We start from the raw sequence: 17,968 nt of genomic DNA on the forward strand, positions 1-17,968 counted from the left end.
CAAACTGCAATTCCCCCATTGATATTACAGAGGTGGCGTATGCTCAACCCTAATTTTGCAGTCCTAACCCACAGAACCTTCCCAGGTGAATTCAGTCTGAAACCACTTTCTAGTCAAACAGAAAACAGGGGCAAAGAGGATAAAGAACTACATTGTTTCAAGAGGAGAGGCAGACTTCAAGATGAGGCAAAAGTCTCAGGATTAAGCAACTGCATTCAAGAACACCAAGAAGCCAACTTGAGTGTTTTAGGGAGTCTGCCCATTTCTAGAACCCAACATCCTCTCAATTTGTATTCTTCCCCCATCTCATTCTGACAGCAGTTTGGTGTGTGGGGCTTCTGGCCTACTACTGAAGGTGAAAAAATTCTCCATTTCCTAGAGTTTCTTGAGCCACATTCAAGAGCAGCTATAGTGTACAAGCCTATTTCCAAGCCACTGCTATTCCTATTCCAGCAATGAAAGCAAATTGAGGCTCAACATGGCCTTCCCCCACTTTGCTCAAGAATTTAGTTGGCAGGTAATTGGCTTATTCCCTTATCTGTCCCAAGACTATTCAAACTTCTGGGCACCTCCCCCATGTGGTCTGAAGTTTATCTTCTCTCTCCAGCAATCTGAATCACCTCTGACTGTTTTAAATAACTATGTGGTGGGTGAGATGGGGTGAAAGTTAGCAAGAAGTTAAGCCAGTTTAATACTGCAGCACTTTACATACAATCAGATTTCAGACAGATAGTTTACCAGATTCAATGCTAACTTCTCCTAGTTTCAGGTGAGCCTGAGCAGCATGGAGCTGAGCTTCTTTTGTTTCCTGTCTAAATCAAGAAAACTTTAGTTAGTTTGCTATAAAAACCCTGATCAGAGGCTTCCACCTCTTTAGCTAGTGCACCTCTATTATGCCAACTCCCCAGTGGTTTCCTGTAAGTTCCTTTATTTTTTAACCGACTCAAATCAAGAAGTGTAAAGTTTTACCTTTTATAGATTACTTTTGCCAACTCCAGCATATCCCAAGCCAGCTCCAGATTTCCAACTTCATCCTCTTCACTTTCCTGAAAAGACTAGAATTATATTCTAATTTTATTTTAAAAATGAAGACTTGTCTCAGTGAAGCAATGTGTAACAATGTAGCAAAGGTGCTCATCATGAATTTAAAGTTCAAAGCCATAGTAAGTGGTTTCGTTTGTCACTGTCCCAAGATGATAAAGTAGTCTATTTTCAAGTTAGTTGAGACTCAAGATTGAGTTTTTGATTTCAGGTTCTGTTTAAGACTACATCTCACATCTTCAGTTTATTTACAGTCATTTGAATACTACTGAAAACCTCTGTCAACATTACCTTGGAACAATTTAATTTTAAGATACTACTAGTAAGAGGACCAGGAATTAGAAGATAAAGGAGCTAAAGCGAAATCTCAATAAAGGTTGTTAAAGCAAGGTAATCCATTACACCCAAATGGCAATACCAACACAATGGGGTAAAGAAATTCTATTTAATGCAGTTGTGTAGTGGTCTGCTAAAACATGGTGTATGTTAAACCAGAGGATCTCAACCTTTTTGGGTCAGGACCCATTTGTCAACCCTGATGGCCTGTCACAACCCAGAGACACCACTATCACACCCTAAGATGCCCCCAGACCACACACTGGCCCCACAGGGTTCCATCTGGCAGGGGGCTCAGAGCTAAGATTCCAGATGCTCTGGCCAGATGTGAACAGGCAAAAAACCCCACCAACTGGGGAGGGAGGGTAAAGCAAGCCAAGACATCTCTGCCAAAACATGGCCCACGAGGCCCAGAGATAAGGGGGAGATCAGGGGGCCTAGGGGTTCAGTGAAGGACTTAGGGGGTCTGAAGAAGGAACTGGAGGGCAGAGGTATGGTGAGCTGATAACTCTCCAGAAAAAAAAGTGCACACATACACACACCCGGGGCAGACAATATTACTGGAGAACATGACACCAATCATTCCCTCTCAGCTTGTGTCCTGTTGCACTGATTGGGCTCTGCTCCCCACTCTAGGCAGTCATGACTTTGCTCAGGTTTGGTCTGAGCGTATCACTGTGAGAGAGGGGCCAAACTTGAGTGATGCTGGAACCCAGTGCACCAGATCACAACACCTATTGTGGAGAGTTGAGCCCAGACAGTTCTGTGACACTGACACATTCTGGTGACCCAATTTTTGCGTTTCAACCCATGGGTTGAGAAACTCCATGTTAAGCAAGTCCTTTAAGTCAGGGCATAGGTGTGCTGAATTGCTACAGCACCATAGTTAAAATTCAAATTATGCAATCCCTGCACTGGCATGCAGGAGAGCCACAGTGTCCCCATGAGCTAGTGATTATACATATCCCTATGCTGACTGGCTGCAACTGGCCCAAAGAGGCTCATCCATGAGCTGCTAGAACTACTTCCTTCCTTCCCAACCCTGTCAAATCCACTTTACCTCAAATCATTAAGGTGTGGAGGTAAAGAGGGGGATATAATCCTTTAGTGAAGAATCAGATGGGTGTTACAAGCTGTGTATTGCAAATAGTGATGCTGAAGTATGGTCATTGTGAGACTACTGCAGTCTGGTACAATCTGTCTCTGCACTGGCTGCCAGAGTGCAGTTATTGGTCCAGAGAAAAACGCGTAACAGCACAGACACACTTCACAAATGTATTAGTCAGGCAAGGACTGAGAAGGCAAAGTAGGTCAAGTGTAATACCATAACCTTGGGGGCATTAGCTCATGAGTGAGGATAGTTTGATACCCAAGACTACCAGAAATATACCTATTGTAATAGTTTCACTGTGAAGTGTCTGCAAAGGTGCTTATGCTCAAATAAATGTGTTAGTCTCTAAGGTGCCACAAGTACTCCTTTTCTTTTAGGATTACCAGAATATGATGAGGACCTGAGGTCAGGAATAGAACACTTCTGTGCCTGGATCTAACCAATGCCATAAGCATTAGTTCTCAGTTCATTTGGAAGAACACATCATCCTCCAAGTTAAAAGAGCTCACCTTATCTTCAACGGTCGAGTCATTTTCTTTATTATCTTCAGTTTTGTCATTTTCTTTATCTTCCTCATCTGATCCTTCTGTTTCTGCAAGGAAAGTTTGTGGAGGAGAATAATGATATTTGCTATACACTGTTAAACCATCTATTTTGCTTGGTTCAATTGTTTAGAGGTAAGCATCCCCCTCTTTCTCGTGATGAGTATTATGTGCAACTTTGGAACAGTCAAAGTGACATTGCAGCCTTTGCACTACCCACCGTGCTCAAAACATTAGTTACTCTAGTTCTACAGTAGCAGTTTAACATTAAATTTTCTGACTTAGTGCTGCCTAGAATGGAAGTTTATTTAGGGCTAAATTCGGATGTATTCCATGGGAGCTCCCAGTGAAGTCAATGGAGTTATAAACAGTCACCCAATGACTGGTATGTCATCCTACAAGTCACAAATGTTTTCAGCAAGATAGTATTTCTCACCCGATGTGTGGTAGCTGTGTCTAAAACTCAAATGCAAACTGCTTATGAATTCAGACAACTTGCTATTTTGCAGTGCCAGTTCAGCTTGTGAATTTATGGGGCAGCAAAGTGCTTTAAATGTAGAGTTACATAATTAATCCTAGCAATGGGAAGTCGGGGCGGGGGGGGGGAGGAACCTGGGGAAGTGGGAGGGGGGGATGGCGGCCAGCATTTACTTTTGGGCACAAGCCATCTGATACATAAGGGAAGTGGATGGGAAAGCTTGCTATACACCAGGATTGGTATCCTATGCCAGCGTGGCAAATACAAAATATATCTGGAAAAAGAAGGTTCTGTTTTGTTTGGAAGCTGGAACCAGCCTGTGAGCTGGTCAAATTTTACTTTTCTTGAGGAAGCCAGTTACTTTTGACAAAAAGAACATAGGTGTGGGAGGTCAACAGTGGTAACTGCCATAACTAGAGCTAGATTCAACAGCCACATTGGCAATGGCATACCTGCTGCAAAAACAGACCAAGTTTCTATGTATGAGATGTAATTGATTAGAGTGAGAATAAAGATACTAGGTGTTTAGCTTCCTAATAAGAGACTTTTAGATAATTTACCTCTGCAAACGTGACCAACACTTGAGGCTGGAGGACAAGACATTTATTAGACCACGATGTGGTTGTCAAATAAGCACTTCCAAAGTTAATAAATGGACATCAGTGGGCTTTTTTTCTTATCATCTGGGAAACAAGAGTTAAGAACTATTTTTCTTGTGGGTACAGACTGAGTCTGCGGCAAGAGAAAGAATACAAGGGTCTACCTGCACAATGTATGGTAATTGAAGATACTTTACACCAGTGGTTCTCAGCCAGGGTACACATACCCCTAAGGGTATGTAGAGGTCAAGGGGTACATCAACTCATCTTGATATTTGCCTAGTTTTATGACAGGCAATATAAAAAGCACTAGCAAAGTGAGTACAAACTAAAATTGCATAGAGACTATGAGTTGTTTATATTGCTCTATATACTATACATTGAAATATAAGTAGAATATTTATATTCTCATCAGACTGCAAAAAGGCATACAATAGTCTGGAAGGGTTGAGAGCCACTGCTTTACAGTGTAGCTACATTACATTCTTTGTGATTGGTACAGACAGTTCCATTGTGATGTTCAACATGAGAAATGCCTTTAGTATTGTCCAGAGGTTGCTAAGGAAATTAAGAGACTGCATGGATATTCGATCACTATTAAATGAGGCTGTGAATAGCTCAACTGGTACAAGCATGCAGTCATTCCGATTGTTGGAAAATCAAGATACTATGTGATGATTTATAGCCTCTTAAAGTCTAAGTGTATGTTATTTTGGAAAGCATATGGAGTTTGTTTTCTGGTTTGTTAGGACAGTTAAGCAGCTATTAAATGAAGCAGAACAACATGAAAAGCTACTTAGGAAGAAGCTTGTATTAGCTAGCACCAATTTACAATGGAATTTTAAAGCCTATCATATTAAATTTAAGTTTCACAATGAAGTTCATTCTTTAGTCACTGAGATTCCACAGAAGAGTTCAAATTCTCATAACAAGGAGACGTGCTATTATATGTATCAATTCAGTGGATTCTACTTTACTGCCCTTACTGTCTAGAATGGGAGATTAGGACCAGAGGCAACTTGTGGTTCAAATTATTTGAAGGTTAGTGCAATAAACCCAGATACATGCAAGTGGACATCCATTCAGTATTCTCTACCAGCCTAGTTAATGCTTTCCAAACATTACCACTGAAGCCCCAAAATGATATCCACATAAAGATTTTGCTTTGCAGTTAGTTAAGCATTAGACAGAAACTAAAACTATTCACTGCTCCTTGAAACTTAACTGAAGCCAGTTACTTGGAGGACTTTAATATCCAAGTGCCCCTTGTTTGAGACCTTCCATTAGTCTATGGCAAACAGAAAATTCTGAATGGAAATGTAACTTTTAACCCCTGGTTAGCAAGTCAAATCCATCAAGTAATCCACCCACAAGTACTTCTCCTATCCCTGTTACCTTCACCCTCTTCCATCAGGTCATCTTTCTCCTCTTCTTTTTCTACCTTAGCACCATCTCCCTCTTCCATCAGGTCATCTCTCTCTTTCTCTACCTTAACAGCTACTTCAACTTTTTCTTCAGTTTCTATTTCATTAGCTGGCTCTTTGCCCTCTGCAGGTGTAGTGGCATTTCCAGCTGCAAACAATGTTTCTTTTGAGGCCAGTGCCTCTTTTGACTTGTTTAGCTTCTCTTCCATGGCTTCTGCCACTGCCTCCTCTTCGGTGGCTGCCTCTACCTGCTTTTCCGTGGCTTCTGCCTCGGCTTCTGCCACTGCCTCCTCTTCCGTGGCTTCCTCTACCTGCTCTTCTGTGGCTTCTGCCACGGCCTCCTCTTCCGTGGCTTCCTCTACCTGCTCTTCTGTGGCTTCTGCCACGGCCTCCTCTTCCATAGCTACCTCTGCCTCCTCTTCCGTGGCTGCTTCTGCCGCTGCCTCCTCTTCCGTGGCTGCTTCTGCCGCTGCCTCCTCTTCCGTGGCTGCTTCTGCCGCTGCCTCCTCTTCCGTGGCTGCTTCTGCCGCTGCCTCCTCTTCCGTGGCTGCTTCTGCCGCTGCCTCCTCTTCCGTGGCTGCTTCTGCCGCTGCCTCCTCTTCCGTGGCTGCTTCTGCCTTGGCTTCTGCCGCTGCCTCCTCTTCCGTGGCTGCCTCTACCCGCTCTTCCGTGGCTGCTTCTGCCACTGCCTTCTCTTCTGTAGCTGCCTCTACCTTGGCTTCTGCCACAGCCTCCTCTTCCGTGGCTGCCTCTACCCGCTCTTCTGTGGCTTCTGCCACTGCCTCCTCTTCCATAGCTGCCTCTACCCGCTCTTCTGTGGCTTCTGCCACCTGCTCTCCTGCCACTGTCTTCTCCTGCATATCTGCCTCTACCTGCTCTTCTGCCTTTTCTTTAAGCTTCGTCTCTACGTCAGCAATTGCTTCCTCTTCTCTTGTTTTACCTCCCATCTCCACATCCTCTCCTTCTGTTTCCTTCCCAGCTTCATTCAGTACTGGAGACTCTTCTGCAGATTTTTTGGATTCTTCCTTTTCCCCCATGGCGTTATATACCTGCTCTCTCAACTCCTCCCTTGCTTCTTCTACATAGTTAAGGAAGATGAAGCATAAACATTTCTTCGAGTTTAGTGATAAAAGCATTAATGGAAATTGAAAATACCACCCTCAGACCCTCCAACGTGTGTGTGTGTAGCACATGTTCCTAAACTCAATTCCTTTTGAAATCTAAAGAAGCTGGGTCCCAAGCAACAAACTCTGGGAGATCCTACAATCTTGTAAGTGACCACTCAAGCAATATACAGTTTTATGCATTAGCATTTTTAGTCACAGCTGAGCAAGAAATGCCAAGTTAAATCCATTTGTCTAGATGGATAAAAACTCCTTGTGCAATAATCCTCTGCAATGTATGATAGAATGAAAACTGCCCTTGAACTTTTAAAGTGAGGACAGTTTGGTGAGTCTGACCCAAAATAAATTCTTCCCTTATGACCAACTTTAAGCGAATGATACCACATGCCACTGTACTGCTGCAAGTGCACAAAGCAGTCCTAGCTGGCTGGAAAGCTTAGAACAGGAAAGGAAGTTTGAGTGTAATGCTTCACAATTGACAAATTTTGTGACCCCTTGACTCAAAGCTAGTGTGAACGAAGAGTTTCCCAAACCTAGCTAAAAGATTTTTATTTTGCAAGAAATTTATAGAACAAGATTCTTCCACCTGCTAAAAGTTTTGGTACAAAGTTTCAGATCATCTAGGGAAGCAAAGTAAAGAATCCAGGTCCAATATTTACACAAGGCAATACAGCTTGGCATCTCTATGGCAGGTTAGACAACTCTACATACCATCTATGTTATCAGCATTTTCTACCATTGAGTCATCTTCTGCTTTTTCGCCTTCTTCTTCTTCTTCCACTTGCACTCCTTCCAAGGCATTTCCCAATACACCATTCTCCATTCTAGAAAAATAGAAGCAAGTCAGCTGCACACAAGCACCAAGGAATACATTTTGTGCTCAAAGGAACATACCATTTGACTGCTCTACCTAGCACCTCTCCCACCAACAGGTCTTCTACTATACCCGTTCTAGCCTGCAAAAGCCTCCTATTCCAGGCCAGACTCTTGATTTCAGTAGATACTGAGCATCATGCCATACTTGTGTGGCAAGAGAACATGGTGATGATGCTCTAAAAATATTTCAGATAGATGGACTGATGCCCTATAACTCCAGTTAGACTTTTGCTAGTGATCTAGGTAAGAACAGTTCCCTTTTGCCTGCCCTGTCCTCCATATTATATTTCTCCTATTTTTCCTTGAGTTCAAGTGTTCTATCAATGACCTACCCCCTTATTCTAATACCCATTCCCCACTTGTAAGGTACAGCTACCCCATTTAAATTTTTATTTTTAAAGAGAGGCAATTACATTTAACTGTTGTTTCATCCCAAAGGCTCCAAACTAACATTTTTAGTTGCTTCTATCAAAGTACTCCACCACTTGTATCCTTTTATAAAGAAATTAAAGTATCATCTTAAACTGTCAAAATCTAGGAAGAGGGATACTAGGTATTCAGAGGACTGACAAGCCAGCTAGAGGGTCTTTGTTAGTATACCTTGCTAACTCCAGGAGAGATTTTCCATAGTAAAAAAAAGCTTCTGCACATTCATCAGCTGTCTCACCATACTTTTTACCCCTACAAAGAAAAATACAAAAGTTAGTACATCTTATTTGCACCATGTTTTGAAATAGCTTTACATTACCAGATACGCAACATTTAAATCTTTTCGGGGTGGGAAAGTCAATTTCCAAGCGGTTACCTCCCACGTGACCGCCACCCTTAGGCAAATGTCAGTTCTCTCCCTTCTGAGTTCTCTCCCTTCTGATAACTGGAATAGTTTTTACTGAAAGTTCTGGTTGCTCAGAGCACCCGACAGTGGGTTTTCAAGACTGTCCTCTGTTCTAAATGCTCTTTTCCTCGAGAGGCTAAGCAATTTGCCTCTGCTTTGCTTGCAATTGATAGATTATGTTTCTCTAGCGGTTAGACTTATGAGATCTGCATTGCAGAACACTCTTTATTTTGCAATATATGGGCTGGTTTGGTTTCTTGAGATGTTGATTTCTGAGGCACTGTAGGCCACTACTCCAATAGTTAAGTGTCTAAGCAGCACAAATGTATTATTTCAAAAGAAATCTACATAGACATGGTACAATCCTCAATTTTCCTGGTAATTATATTCAGATACTTGCAGACTACCTATAAAGACAGCTTGTCTAGGCCCGAGATGAGTATCTACATTTCAGCTTGATTCACTTCAGTGATGTACCCAAAACAAGAATCCAAGTAAAAAGCAATGTGTTCAGTTACTTACAATATACTAGCAGCCTCCTGGAATGCATTAACAGCTGCCGGAATATTTCCCAATACCAAGTGTTTCTGCCCTAAGCCCAGCAGTTTTTTGGCTTCTCCATCCACATCCATACTGTAAAGTTACAGAACACGGGCTGAGTTAGACACTGTACAGTTGGGAGAGCATCTCCAAGTGTACAAACTGGAGGGAGGTTTGTAGCCTCCTGCTGTTCACACAATTTCATTTCCCAGACTCTTTAAATCCAGCATTCAAACTCTTCCCACCAAGACTCAAACACCAACCAGCAAGGTGTGTAGAAGCACTAAATAGCAAGCCCTTCCCCCTCCCCCCCACATGATTATTCAGTTATGGTTAGAGAACTTTCATCTGCACCAGCACTAAGGGGACAAAGATTTTTCCATTTCTCACATTAAAATAAATTTAACCATTAACTGCAAGAAGCAGATCCCAGAAAGACTGCTTAATAGCCAACTTTCAGTCTTCAGCTAAGTCAGAGGCTTGTATACAACACTCCAACATGAGAAGAGTTTACATTGAAAAGGTGACAGAGAAAACTGTATAAAGTCCTGCAGAAAGAAGGGGACAGTTCAGTGGTTTGAGCATTGGCCTGCTAAACCCAGGGTTGCGAGTTCAATCCTTGAGGGGGTCATTTAGGGATCTGGGCCAAAAATTGGCGATTGGTCCTGCTTTGGGCAGGGGGTTGGACTAGATGACTTCCTGAGGTCCCTTCCAACCCTGATATTCTATTCTATGATCTATGAAGACAGGAAGCTCAGCTGCATAAAAGTGGAACATTGGCCTATTACCACCCATTAAAAAACCCCCACACATTTGTCATGCAGCCATGACTAAAGCAAACTTTTGCGCTACAGCTGCCTGCGGAAGGAATCACAGGCTGTTAATGCAGTGTTTTTCTGGAATAAGGACTTAACTGGTGTTAGCCCAGAGAGGGGGAGCAGAAGAGTATTCCTAAACTGTGGTTTCTTGTATGGCAACATGAGACATCTATAGCCTTTAATATCTAGAGCTAAGCACAATGTCAGATTTAAATATTAATTTGAAATAAGATCCACTATTACCCTCTTTTTTTTGTTTGCCAACTTAGCCTGCTAACTCACAAATCCCTTACCTATCAGTTTTGTCTGCAGAAGTGGAGGGAGCAGCCAATTCCTCTTCCATTCTACAACTGAAGATTCAACAAGCAATTAGAATGGATTTGCAGTGTTGTACATGGTGTTACCAAATGGTGATGAAGTGACTAGAAGTCCACATTTTCAGAATCAGTGATATGAGAAATCTAGTGCACAATTTCAGACTTCTGACATTCCAGAATAGGTATCTGCAAGCTTGTCTATACTGTGGACCATTTTGTAATTATAGCGGATTAGAAATTTATGTAGAAAATTGACTTTTCATCAATAACCAACACTTCAGTTTCCCCCCCCAAACAAAAATTATTGGTTGTCTAATAAGAAAATAAGTAGGGAGAACCAGATCCTTTTCACAGAAGTGTTTCTTTAGTTAAAAACCCAGTTTTCTGTCAAAAGAAGTTGACTGAAAGATTTTGATCAGCCCTAATTTTAAGACAGAGGTAGTAGTCTTGGACTGCTGGCTAGCTCACCCATTCATGAACACCTCCCATCCCACTCAGAATCAACTGCATAACACCCAGGTCAACCACAGCAACTGCTTATATGGGAAATAATGAGTATGTTTTACCTATCTTAAGGTAGCTTTGTAGCTGAAAATAGGAAGCCAGCATCATGCATGTAGCTAGCTGTAGCCCACAGGATCACTATTCTGGAGTTTAGGAAACATCTCATCTAGTGCTTAACAAAAAAAAAAAAAAAAAAAAAGGGGGGGGGGGGCCACTAAGTTTTCCCATGCATCATCTTAGAGTGGACTCAAGTGCCGTTCTCACTTTGAGAGTTCACTTCTCCTCCCAAACTACAAGTGTAACAGTATAGATGGCAAATAGATTTAAAAAAAACACACACACACAAAAACACTTTTCACTTTAAATAATCTGAGGTTTTTGTCAGAAGAACTTAATGTGACAATGGCCCTTAAGAGAGCACAGTATTTAGGGTAGCCAGTGCAGCCTGTTTCCTACCTCTGGCTCAGTGAAGGTGGAGGCCTTTGGTGAAATGAAGATGGGATTACAAAATGTGCCCTCTTCACCATGAACCATCACCCAACAGGACCACATGGAGCTGAGTCCTAATAGCCAGAGTATGTCCTAAGGAGAGGGGACAGCACTTTCTAAGTGGAGATTTGCTAAGAAGGCATACTGCTTTGTATACACAATTCAGTTAGGCTCAGCGCCTTTCTTTAGGCCTGGCTACACAGTTTACCTTTACCTACCTGCACAATTTAAAACCCAGCTTAGTTAAAGCAGTTAGTGCAGTTTTGTGGTTTGACACTCATGGGTTTCAAACCAAGGAGAGCATCTAAACAGAAAGAAAAGGCGTACTTGTGGCACCTTAGAGACTAACAAATAAATTTGTTATTTGACTAACAAATTAATTTCATCTGATGAAGTGAGCTGTAGCTCACGAAATCTTATGCTCAAATAAATGTGTTAGTCTCTAAGGTGCCACAAGTACACCTTTTCTTTTTGCAAATACAGACTAACATGGCTGCTACTCTGAAACCCATCTAAACAGAGTTGCACCAAAATAACCAATTTGGTTTTAGGAAGCCAATTCAGATTACATAAAAATTTGTATGTAGACAACCCTTTCAGTGACACAGGATACTATCTAGGTACTTATACAGCTCTTATCACCACAGTATCTCAATTATTACTGGACTTTATCATCCCAACACAGAGATAAGAACGTATTAGTCTAGGTGGGGAATGGAAACACAGAACACATTCACTCATATATGGTCAGATGGGAAATTTTTAGGTGAGATGAGACTGAACTCAGCTCTCCAGTGCCCTACCTACTAAACCAGCCTTCCTAACCCATGCTGTACAAGTTAGGGTAGTTATTTTGTAGAGAACTACAGCCGTACCTGGGGCTGCAAGTACAGAGATGTCTGTGTGGCCTGTGGGTATGGTGCCTACACCCCTGAACTCCAAATCCTACTCCGCCCCGGCCTTGGATTTAAAGTCTGCCCTTCAGAACTCCTGACTTCTAGAAAAGGGATCATAGGTACCCCATATAAAGGGGTATCCGAGGCTCAGCCCACTGGTGTTAATCACGTATACAACCCCCAACCCCTTCGCCTGGCTATGCCAAGCGCTGAGGCATCTTCACAATGAGGAAGTCACACAGCCAGGCTCCTATCAAAGCCAGGCCTGGCACAGGAGTGGAAGCCATAGGGCCAGACCTGGCATCCCACAGCCAAGGCTAATGGCTACGTTTACACGAGGTAGGTACAATGGGGCCTCCCACCCCATGAGGAGACAGTACCATGCCCCCCACCCCCGAGCTGAGGGGAGCAATCACGGCCACACACTGCCTCCAGACACAAACATCACCATGGGGCGGGGTGACTGCAGCCACCTTCCCCGCCCCCCCCCAACACGGCCCCAGCCCCCCCCGCAGCGCTTGGGGGTGGGGGGAGTGACTGCCCTCCACCACACACAGCCCCGCGCTCGGGGCGGGGCCTCGCTCCCTCAGGAGGCACCGCCCCTCATGGAGACAATAGGCCCTTTTCCCGCCTTTCCCCGGTCCGCCCCCGCCCCTTGTTTGGCGCCAAACCCCAACGGCGGCCGCTCACAGGCAGCGGCCGAGGGCACGTGACGCGGATAGCCCCGCCCCCAGCGCCGCGGCAGGTTTGCCTTGTGGGGCTCCTCTGCCCCCAACCAACATGGCGGAGGCCGGGGCCGAGTCACGTGGGATCCCCCAGCGTTCCGAACGGGCCCGCGCGGCGCCCGGGCGAGGGCCGGCACGTACCACCGGGGGGGGGGGCGGCGCCGCGCAGAGGGGAACCGGGCCAGGTCCCAGCCTTTCCCAGCGTCCCCCTTCCTCGCCGCCCCCGTCACTGCTCGCCCCAGCGGCGCGGAGCCACGGCCCTGCGGGTCGGCCCGCGCTACTCGCCCCCTCCCCCCACACCGGCTCCCCCCCACGCCGCTCGGCCCGCCCCCCACAGCGAAGCCGGCCTGGCGCGCCCAGCCCGTGCCGCGGTACCTAGGCGGGGGGCCTGGGGCGAGCTCAGCACAGGCGGCAGCAGATTTCATGGAGCCTGACAGGGGCGACGACGGCAGAGTGCAGCCCCCAGCCCCTCCGGCTGCCTATATACCCCGAGGACACGCCCCAGACCCGCCTCGCGGCGCGCGCAAGCCCCGCGGACTGCTGCTCCCAGCGTCCTTCGCGGCCGTCGAGCGCGGCCCCCTCCGAACCCGGGATTGCACGGCATGCTGGGAAACGTAGTCCCCAAGGCGCGCCCCCGCCTGACCGACGCACGGCCGGCTGGGAAAGGTAGTCTGGAGACTGGCGCACAGCTTGCTGGGAAATGTAGTCACGGACCGCAGAGCATACTGGGAAACATACTCGGAAGGGGGGGTACTCTGCAGTAGCTGGCCCGCTGTGGGGACGGACGATGAAAAGAGAGGGGCTGCGGCCGCCGCCATCTTCCCTGCGGCCTCCACCGTCGGACTCCCTCAGTGCACCGTGCAGGCCCAGCCCCTCCTGGGAGCCTGCACCCCAGGCCCCCTGCTCCTGAGGTCTGCATTGTGCACTTTCCTTCAGCACAACCCCTGTGGCGGGACTCGCGTCCACTCTGCACACCCCCTGTCACTGGCCTAGGCCCTCCCGATGCAGGCCCCCCGTAAGGGGATCTGCTGCTGCCCCATGGCGCTTCCCAAAAACGTCGGCCTCCACCAGCTGTGGGAGCACAAGCCAGGCACTTCCAACGCTGCTTTAAAGTGGAAGTTAGGTGTGCGCAGTCAAAACGTGCTAAAACAGATGCGGGGGTGCTACCCAGCCTAAGGGGGTGTGAACTCCTCAGAGGGACAGCGCCAGGACTGTTGGTGCTGCCCTTTAGACAAAGTATACGCCCCCACCCTTCCCAAGCTGAAGAGCCCTCCTGCTACCCCAGACCAATAATATTTTGCTCAATAGGCCACAGCAGTCATAAAAAGTAAACAATGTTTTAAAAAGCATAAAGAATAGAGCTGAACATTAAAATAATCCCATCATATAAATCAATGCTATACCTTTCTCTGAAATGCTGCGTCCAGTTCAGGTCATCCTATCTCAAAAAGGATAGCTTAGAAATAAAGAGACAGGCAACAGAAAGGGTTAGAAGCATTGACTTCCCAATGAGAAGAGTAAGAGACTGGAAAGGTTTGGAGTTTTTAGGTGCCAGGAGACAATTAGAGCCGTAAAGCATGGGTGCCTAAGAGGAGACATGATGGAGGTAGACCAATTGTGAATGATAGAGAAGAAAAATAGGACACACTCTTAATTATCCTTTTGCATAATCCAAGAACAATTACATTGAAGGGCAGAAAATTTAAATCCAATACAAAGGGAAAAAAATTAAACACAAACAATCCATAATTAACATGTGGAACTCAATGCCTCAAGGTATAATTTATGTCAACAATTTAGTACAATTCAAAAAAGGAACAGAGAACATTCACAGATATTTATCAATCAATACATGCGTTCCTGCTTTGGGGTATAAACTAATCTCTCACGGATTGGGTTAGGAAGAAATTTGTCTATGGGCTGCTTATTCTTTAGTTATCTAATATGGTATTCCTTGCATTTTCCACTGAAGCACCTGGTACTGGTGGGGGTAATAGCTTTTTAAAAATGCTTTAATTGGGTTTCTGGTATTTGCAATTTTCTACATCTAGGTCAAGCCATAAACACTGAACAAATTCTTTAAGAGCATACAATTACCAAAAAAAGGGAAAGAATACATGTAGATAAAACCATTTTCCTTGGAAAGATATTAGTGTTTAAAGAACAGTATACATAGTGCTTTCAACTATAATATCTGCAAAGAGAAGAATCAATAAAAGAAATTAGTACTTTACCAATCAGCAATGAGTACACATTTTAATAGTTATCCATGTGTTATCCATGTGTGATTAACCTAGAACAATAATTAAAACAGAGATGCTTGAAGTCAAGAAGACACAGAACAGGAATAGTATGGCTTCATCTTCAACTTCTACAATTGTTTGCTAAAGAAAATGTCTGGTTTCTTAGCAATTACATTAATGAAGATTGGATGTCTTGCTAAGGGATGCGTTCCAGTTCAACCACAAACTGTTAGGCTCAATGCAGCAATCATTGGATGAAACTTTAATGGCCTCTGTTATGCAGAAGGTCAGACTACATGATCATAATGGTCCCTTTTCCCACCTTTTCTGGCCTAAAAATCTATGAATTTGTGTGACCCCAAAATTTGTTAAACCCAACATTATCTTTTATCAAAAATTTAAGGCAGCCCTTTGTTTTAAGTTTGACAAGCCAGGCCAACATGTCCTTTTATAATGCTCTGTCTCTGGCATTATAAATTAACTCCATTTTGCAGATGGCAGAACTAAATAGGGAAGTTAAATGACTGCACCATGGCTGTAGAAGAAATCAGTGTCAGATGGTATTAGCGAGTAAAGAATTACTGCATACAAGTCCCATGCTTACTTCGTAAGACCATGCTGCTCCGTACAAATAATAAGGGAAATTAATGAAGTAGTTCAGTTGTAGAACTGAGAACAAGGGATAGCTTGGCCTGGTTAGGAGTAGGATAGCAGCTGGAGTGAAAAGACAAATCAGGCTTGGGAGCCAAGAAGGGAAAAATGGGATAACCAGCCCAAAATAAAACATCTGAAGAAGGAATTAGACTTCCAGAGACAGTCTTGAAAGGAAGAGCCCTGTTCAGGTTCAGGGATAAGCTGCAAGGGTGGAAAGTTCTGCAGGCCCTTCCTAGGGAGGTTTGAGCAGAAGCATTCAGTAGTGTTGGCACAGAGATTATAGGAGGCTTGTGAAGATAGATAGTTCCTACCCTGAAGAGCTAACATGCAAGGCAAACAAAGGGGGGGGGGGGACAAAAAAGGAGGCATAGAGAGGAAGTGACTTGCCCAAGGTCATGCTAGAGGACAGTGGCAGAGCCAGGAATAGAACCTAGCTCTTCTGACTCCCAATCCAGCATCTTCTAGGTTAGAGAATCCTAGTACTCAGTAAAGAAGCTGGAAGGGACCTTGTAACAGGCCCTAGCTGCACCTGTGGTATCATTAGGAACTAATCCAGTATCCTCCCAAAAAACTGAATTGGATAGCTGCTGCTGAGTCTGGGTTAGGTGAAAAGATAGGCAAAGCTTCCAGAAAAGTTCTTTCAGAAGCTGCCGAGGTGGGAAGCTTTCAGGACAGGACAACTGGAATTTTGTTAGATTTGAAACTGAGCATCAAGTAGGAATGGGGATGAACTAGAGCCATGCTGTGCATTTATTTTTCCATAACCGGCAAATGAAGCCAGGGAAGGAAAAGTGATTTTACAGGCCCCTGTATAGCCCCAAAGAAATAAGATAATTATATGAACTAACCCCGTTATTTCAGTTTTAATCCACACACTTGGCCTAAAGACTTAAAAATTGTTTTATGCACATATCCCAATTCAAAACTAGTGTATTATCCTAGTTTTACTTTTCAGAGTCCGGTCATCTTTCATGATATAGAGTCCCTCGTCCTCCCCCCATGAACATCATACCAGCATGAACATCGTAGCAGCGAGCATGCAGTGTATTATAATAAGCCTCATGAGCGCTGATGTGGGTATTACATCATCTGTAGGAAGAGGATGCATTACATGTAATATACTATGGTATAGGAAAACCCACAGAAGCCTAATATTTAGAACACCAGATTTTATTCGGAAAGATTTTTGATAAACAATGGCAACAACTACTGTGGGAACGAGTGCATGGAGTCCTATTCTAATGCCCAATCTACTGTAGTTAATAGGGGTCATTGAAAGGATAAAGGGGGTGTCCAGCATCTCTTGCTACTAGTTTTCCATCCACCTGTGAAATAAAAAGACAATCTGAGTCAGAAAGATGAAAATCCAGTTCTTGATTGAAATTAAAAACGGAACCATGCAGAATCTAGTTTCCTTTACATCCAAGTCCTTAGCAAGGATATCTTTAACAATCACTGCTCCCCCTTCTCCCCAAGGCATAGTACTACTAGAAAATCATCTTTTTCCAAGAGAATTCTCTGTAGCCTGTAACAAATATCACTTTCAGTGGCTAGGGCTTGAGGAATTGGATTAAGAACAATTAGGGCTTCTTATTTGCCACATTTATCTAGTAATTGCTACAATGTGAGTACTTTGCAAAGCACTTAAAACATTAATTATTGGTCTAACTCTCAACACTCCTGTGAGATACCATAGAGAAAAGTGTGGTTATGCCAGTTTTACAGATGGATACACTGAGGCAGAGAAGTTAAGTAACTTGCTCAAAGTCACACAGTGAGGCAGTGGCAGGGTTGGTTAATGAACTCAGGAGTCCCGACTCCTAGTCACTAAATATACAGTTGGAAATCCTGGTTCCACTGAAGTCTTGGAAAAATTCCCATTTGGCTTCATTGGGAGCAGGATTTCATCCATGTCCTCTAACTGAATATAGGCTTTTGAGCGGGTGGCATTCAACCCTGGCACCAAAAAGCTTCCATAGGGAGGAGATGCACTTTTCAAGGTACCAAGCTCCTGCCAGTCAGTTAACGCTTCCTTCTGTGAAGCTACAGTCATACCCAGCTGGTGTTAGAGAGAAATGGATTAGGATTGCAGCAAGAAAAAACATCTCAGGGATTTTTAAACATATCTACTAGTAAATTTTCCACCTACTCTTTTGAAACCAACAGCTTGGATCCCTAATGAATTATTTACAATGTGTGCTACAATTTTGTTCTTCACCCAGGCCACTAGAGGGCACTGGAAACAGTGACTAAAAAGCAGAGGCCTAACCAGTGCATGGAAACATGTTAAGAGTTTTACATGTGATTAATCTTCAGATATAAAAGTGTATTATAAATATATAAAAGTGTGACCAAGTGCTGAGTCAGATCCTACGAACTCTCCATGGACAAAGCAATCTTGGAATCTTTGTGCTTT

The 17,968-nt window shown here is 44.2% G+C and overlaps 3 protein-coding genes across 11 annotated transcripts in view; 1 reads left to right on the forward strand and 2 right to left on the reverse strand.

The window, feature by feature from the left end:
- The window catches only part of LOC140916351 (uncharacterized), a 19,611-nt gene extending 16,007 nt beyond the window's left edge, over positions 1 to 3,604 (forward strand). For all 3 annotated transcript variants that reach the window (XM_073357878.1, XM_073357876.1, XM_073357877.1), the window contains exon 8: positions 2,866 to 3,604. In XM_073357878.1, coding sequence (XP_073213979.1) covers positions 2,866 to 2,927 — 62 coding nt within the window. In that variant the 3' untranslated portion in view covers positions 2,928 to 3,604. The remainder of the gene's footprint in view (positions 1 to 2,865) is intronic.
- Positions 1 to 13,195, reverse strand: part of NASP (nuclear autoantigenic sperm protein) — a 17,347-nt gene extending 4,152 nt beyond the window's left edge. Inside the window, exons 1-10 of one of the 6 annotated variants that reach the window (XM_073357873.1) lie at positions 13,031 to 13,195; positions 11,002 to 11,127; positions 10,018 to 10,074; positions 8,889 to 8,999; positions 8,132 to 8,212; positions 7,367 to 7,479; positions 5,503 to 6,609; positions 2,998 to 3,080; positions 970 to 1,055; positions 739 to 812 (exon numbers count right to left, since the gene is read on the reverse strand). In XM_073357873.1, the coding sequence (XP_073213974.1) occupies positions 739 to 812; positions 970 to 1,055; positions 2,998 to 3,080; positions 5,503 to 6,609; positions 7,367 to 7,479; positions 8,132 to 8,212; positions 8,889 to 8,999; positions 10,018 to 10,074; positions 11,002 to 11,072 (1,783 nt within the window). In that variant the 5' untranslated portion in view covers positions 11,073 to 11,127; positions 13,031 to 13,195. The remainder of the gene's footprint in view (positions 1 to 738; positions 813 to 969; positions 1,056 to 2,997; positions 3,081 to 5,502; positions 6,610 to 7,366; positions 7,480 to 8,131; positions 8,213 to 8,888; positions 9,000 to 10,017; positions 10,075 to 11,001; positions 11,128 to 13,030) is intronic. The other 5 variants (XM_073357869.1, XM_073357868.1, XM_073357870.1 and 2 more) reach the window with 5 other exon arrangements.
- An 863-nt stretch (positions 13,196 to 14,058) lies between these two features.
- The window catches only part of AKR1A1 (aldo-keto reductase family 1 member A1), a 46,682-nt gene continuing 42,772 nt past the window's right edge, over positions 14,059 to 17,968 (reverse strand). For both annotated transcript variants that reach the window (XM_073357880.1, XM_073357879.1), the window contains exon 9: positions 14,059 to 16,877. In XM_073357880.1, the coding sequence (XP_073213981.1) occupies positions 16,812 to 16,877 (66 nt within the window). In that variant the 3' untranslated portion in view covers positions 14,059 to 16,811. The remainder of the gene's footprint in view (positions 16,878 to 17,968) is intronic.

The sequence above is a fragment of the Lepidochelys kempii genome, chromosome 8, assembly GCF_965140265.1.
Source record: "Lepidochelys kempii isolate rLepKem1 chromosome 8, rLepKem1.hap2, whole genome shotgun sequence".
NCBI lineage: Eukaryota > Metazoa > Chordata > Testudines > Cheloniidae > Lepidochelys > Lepidochelys kempii.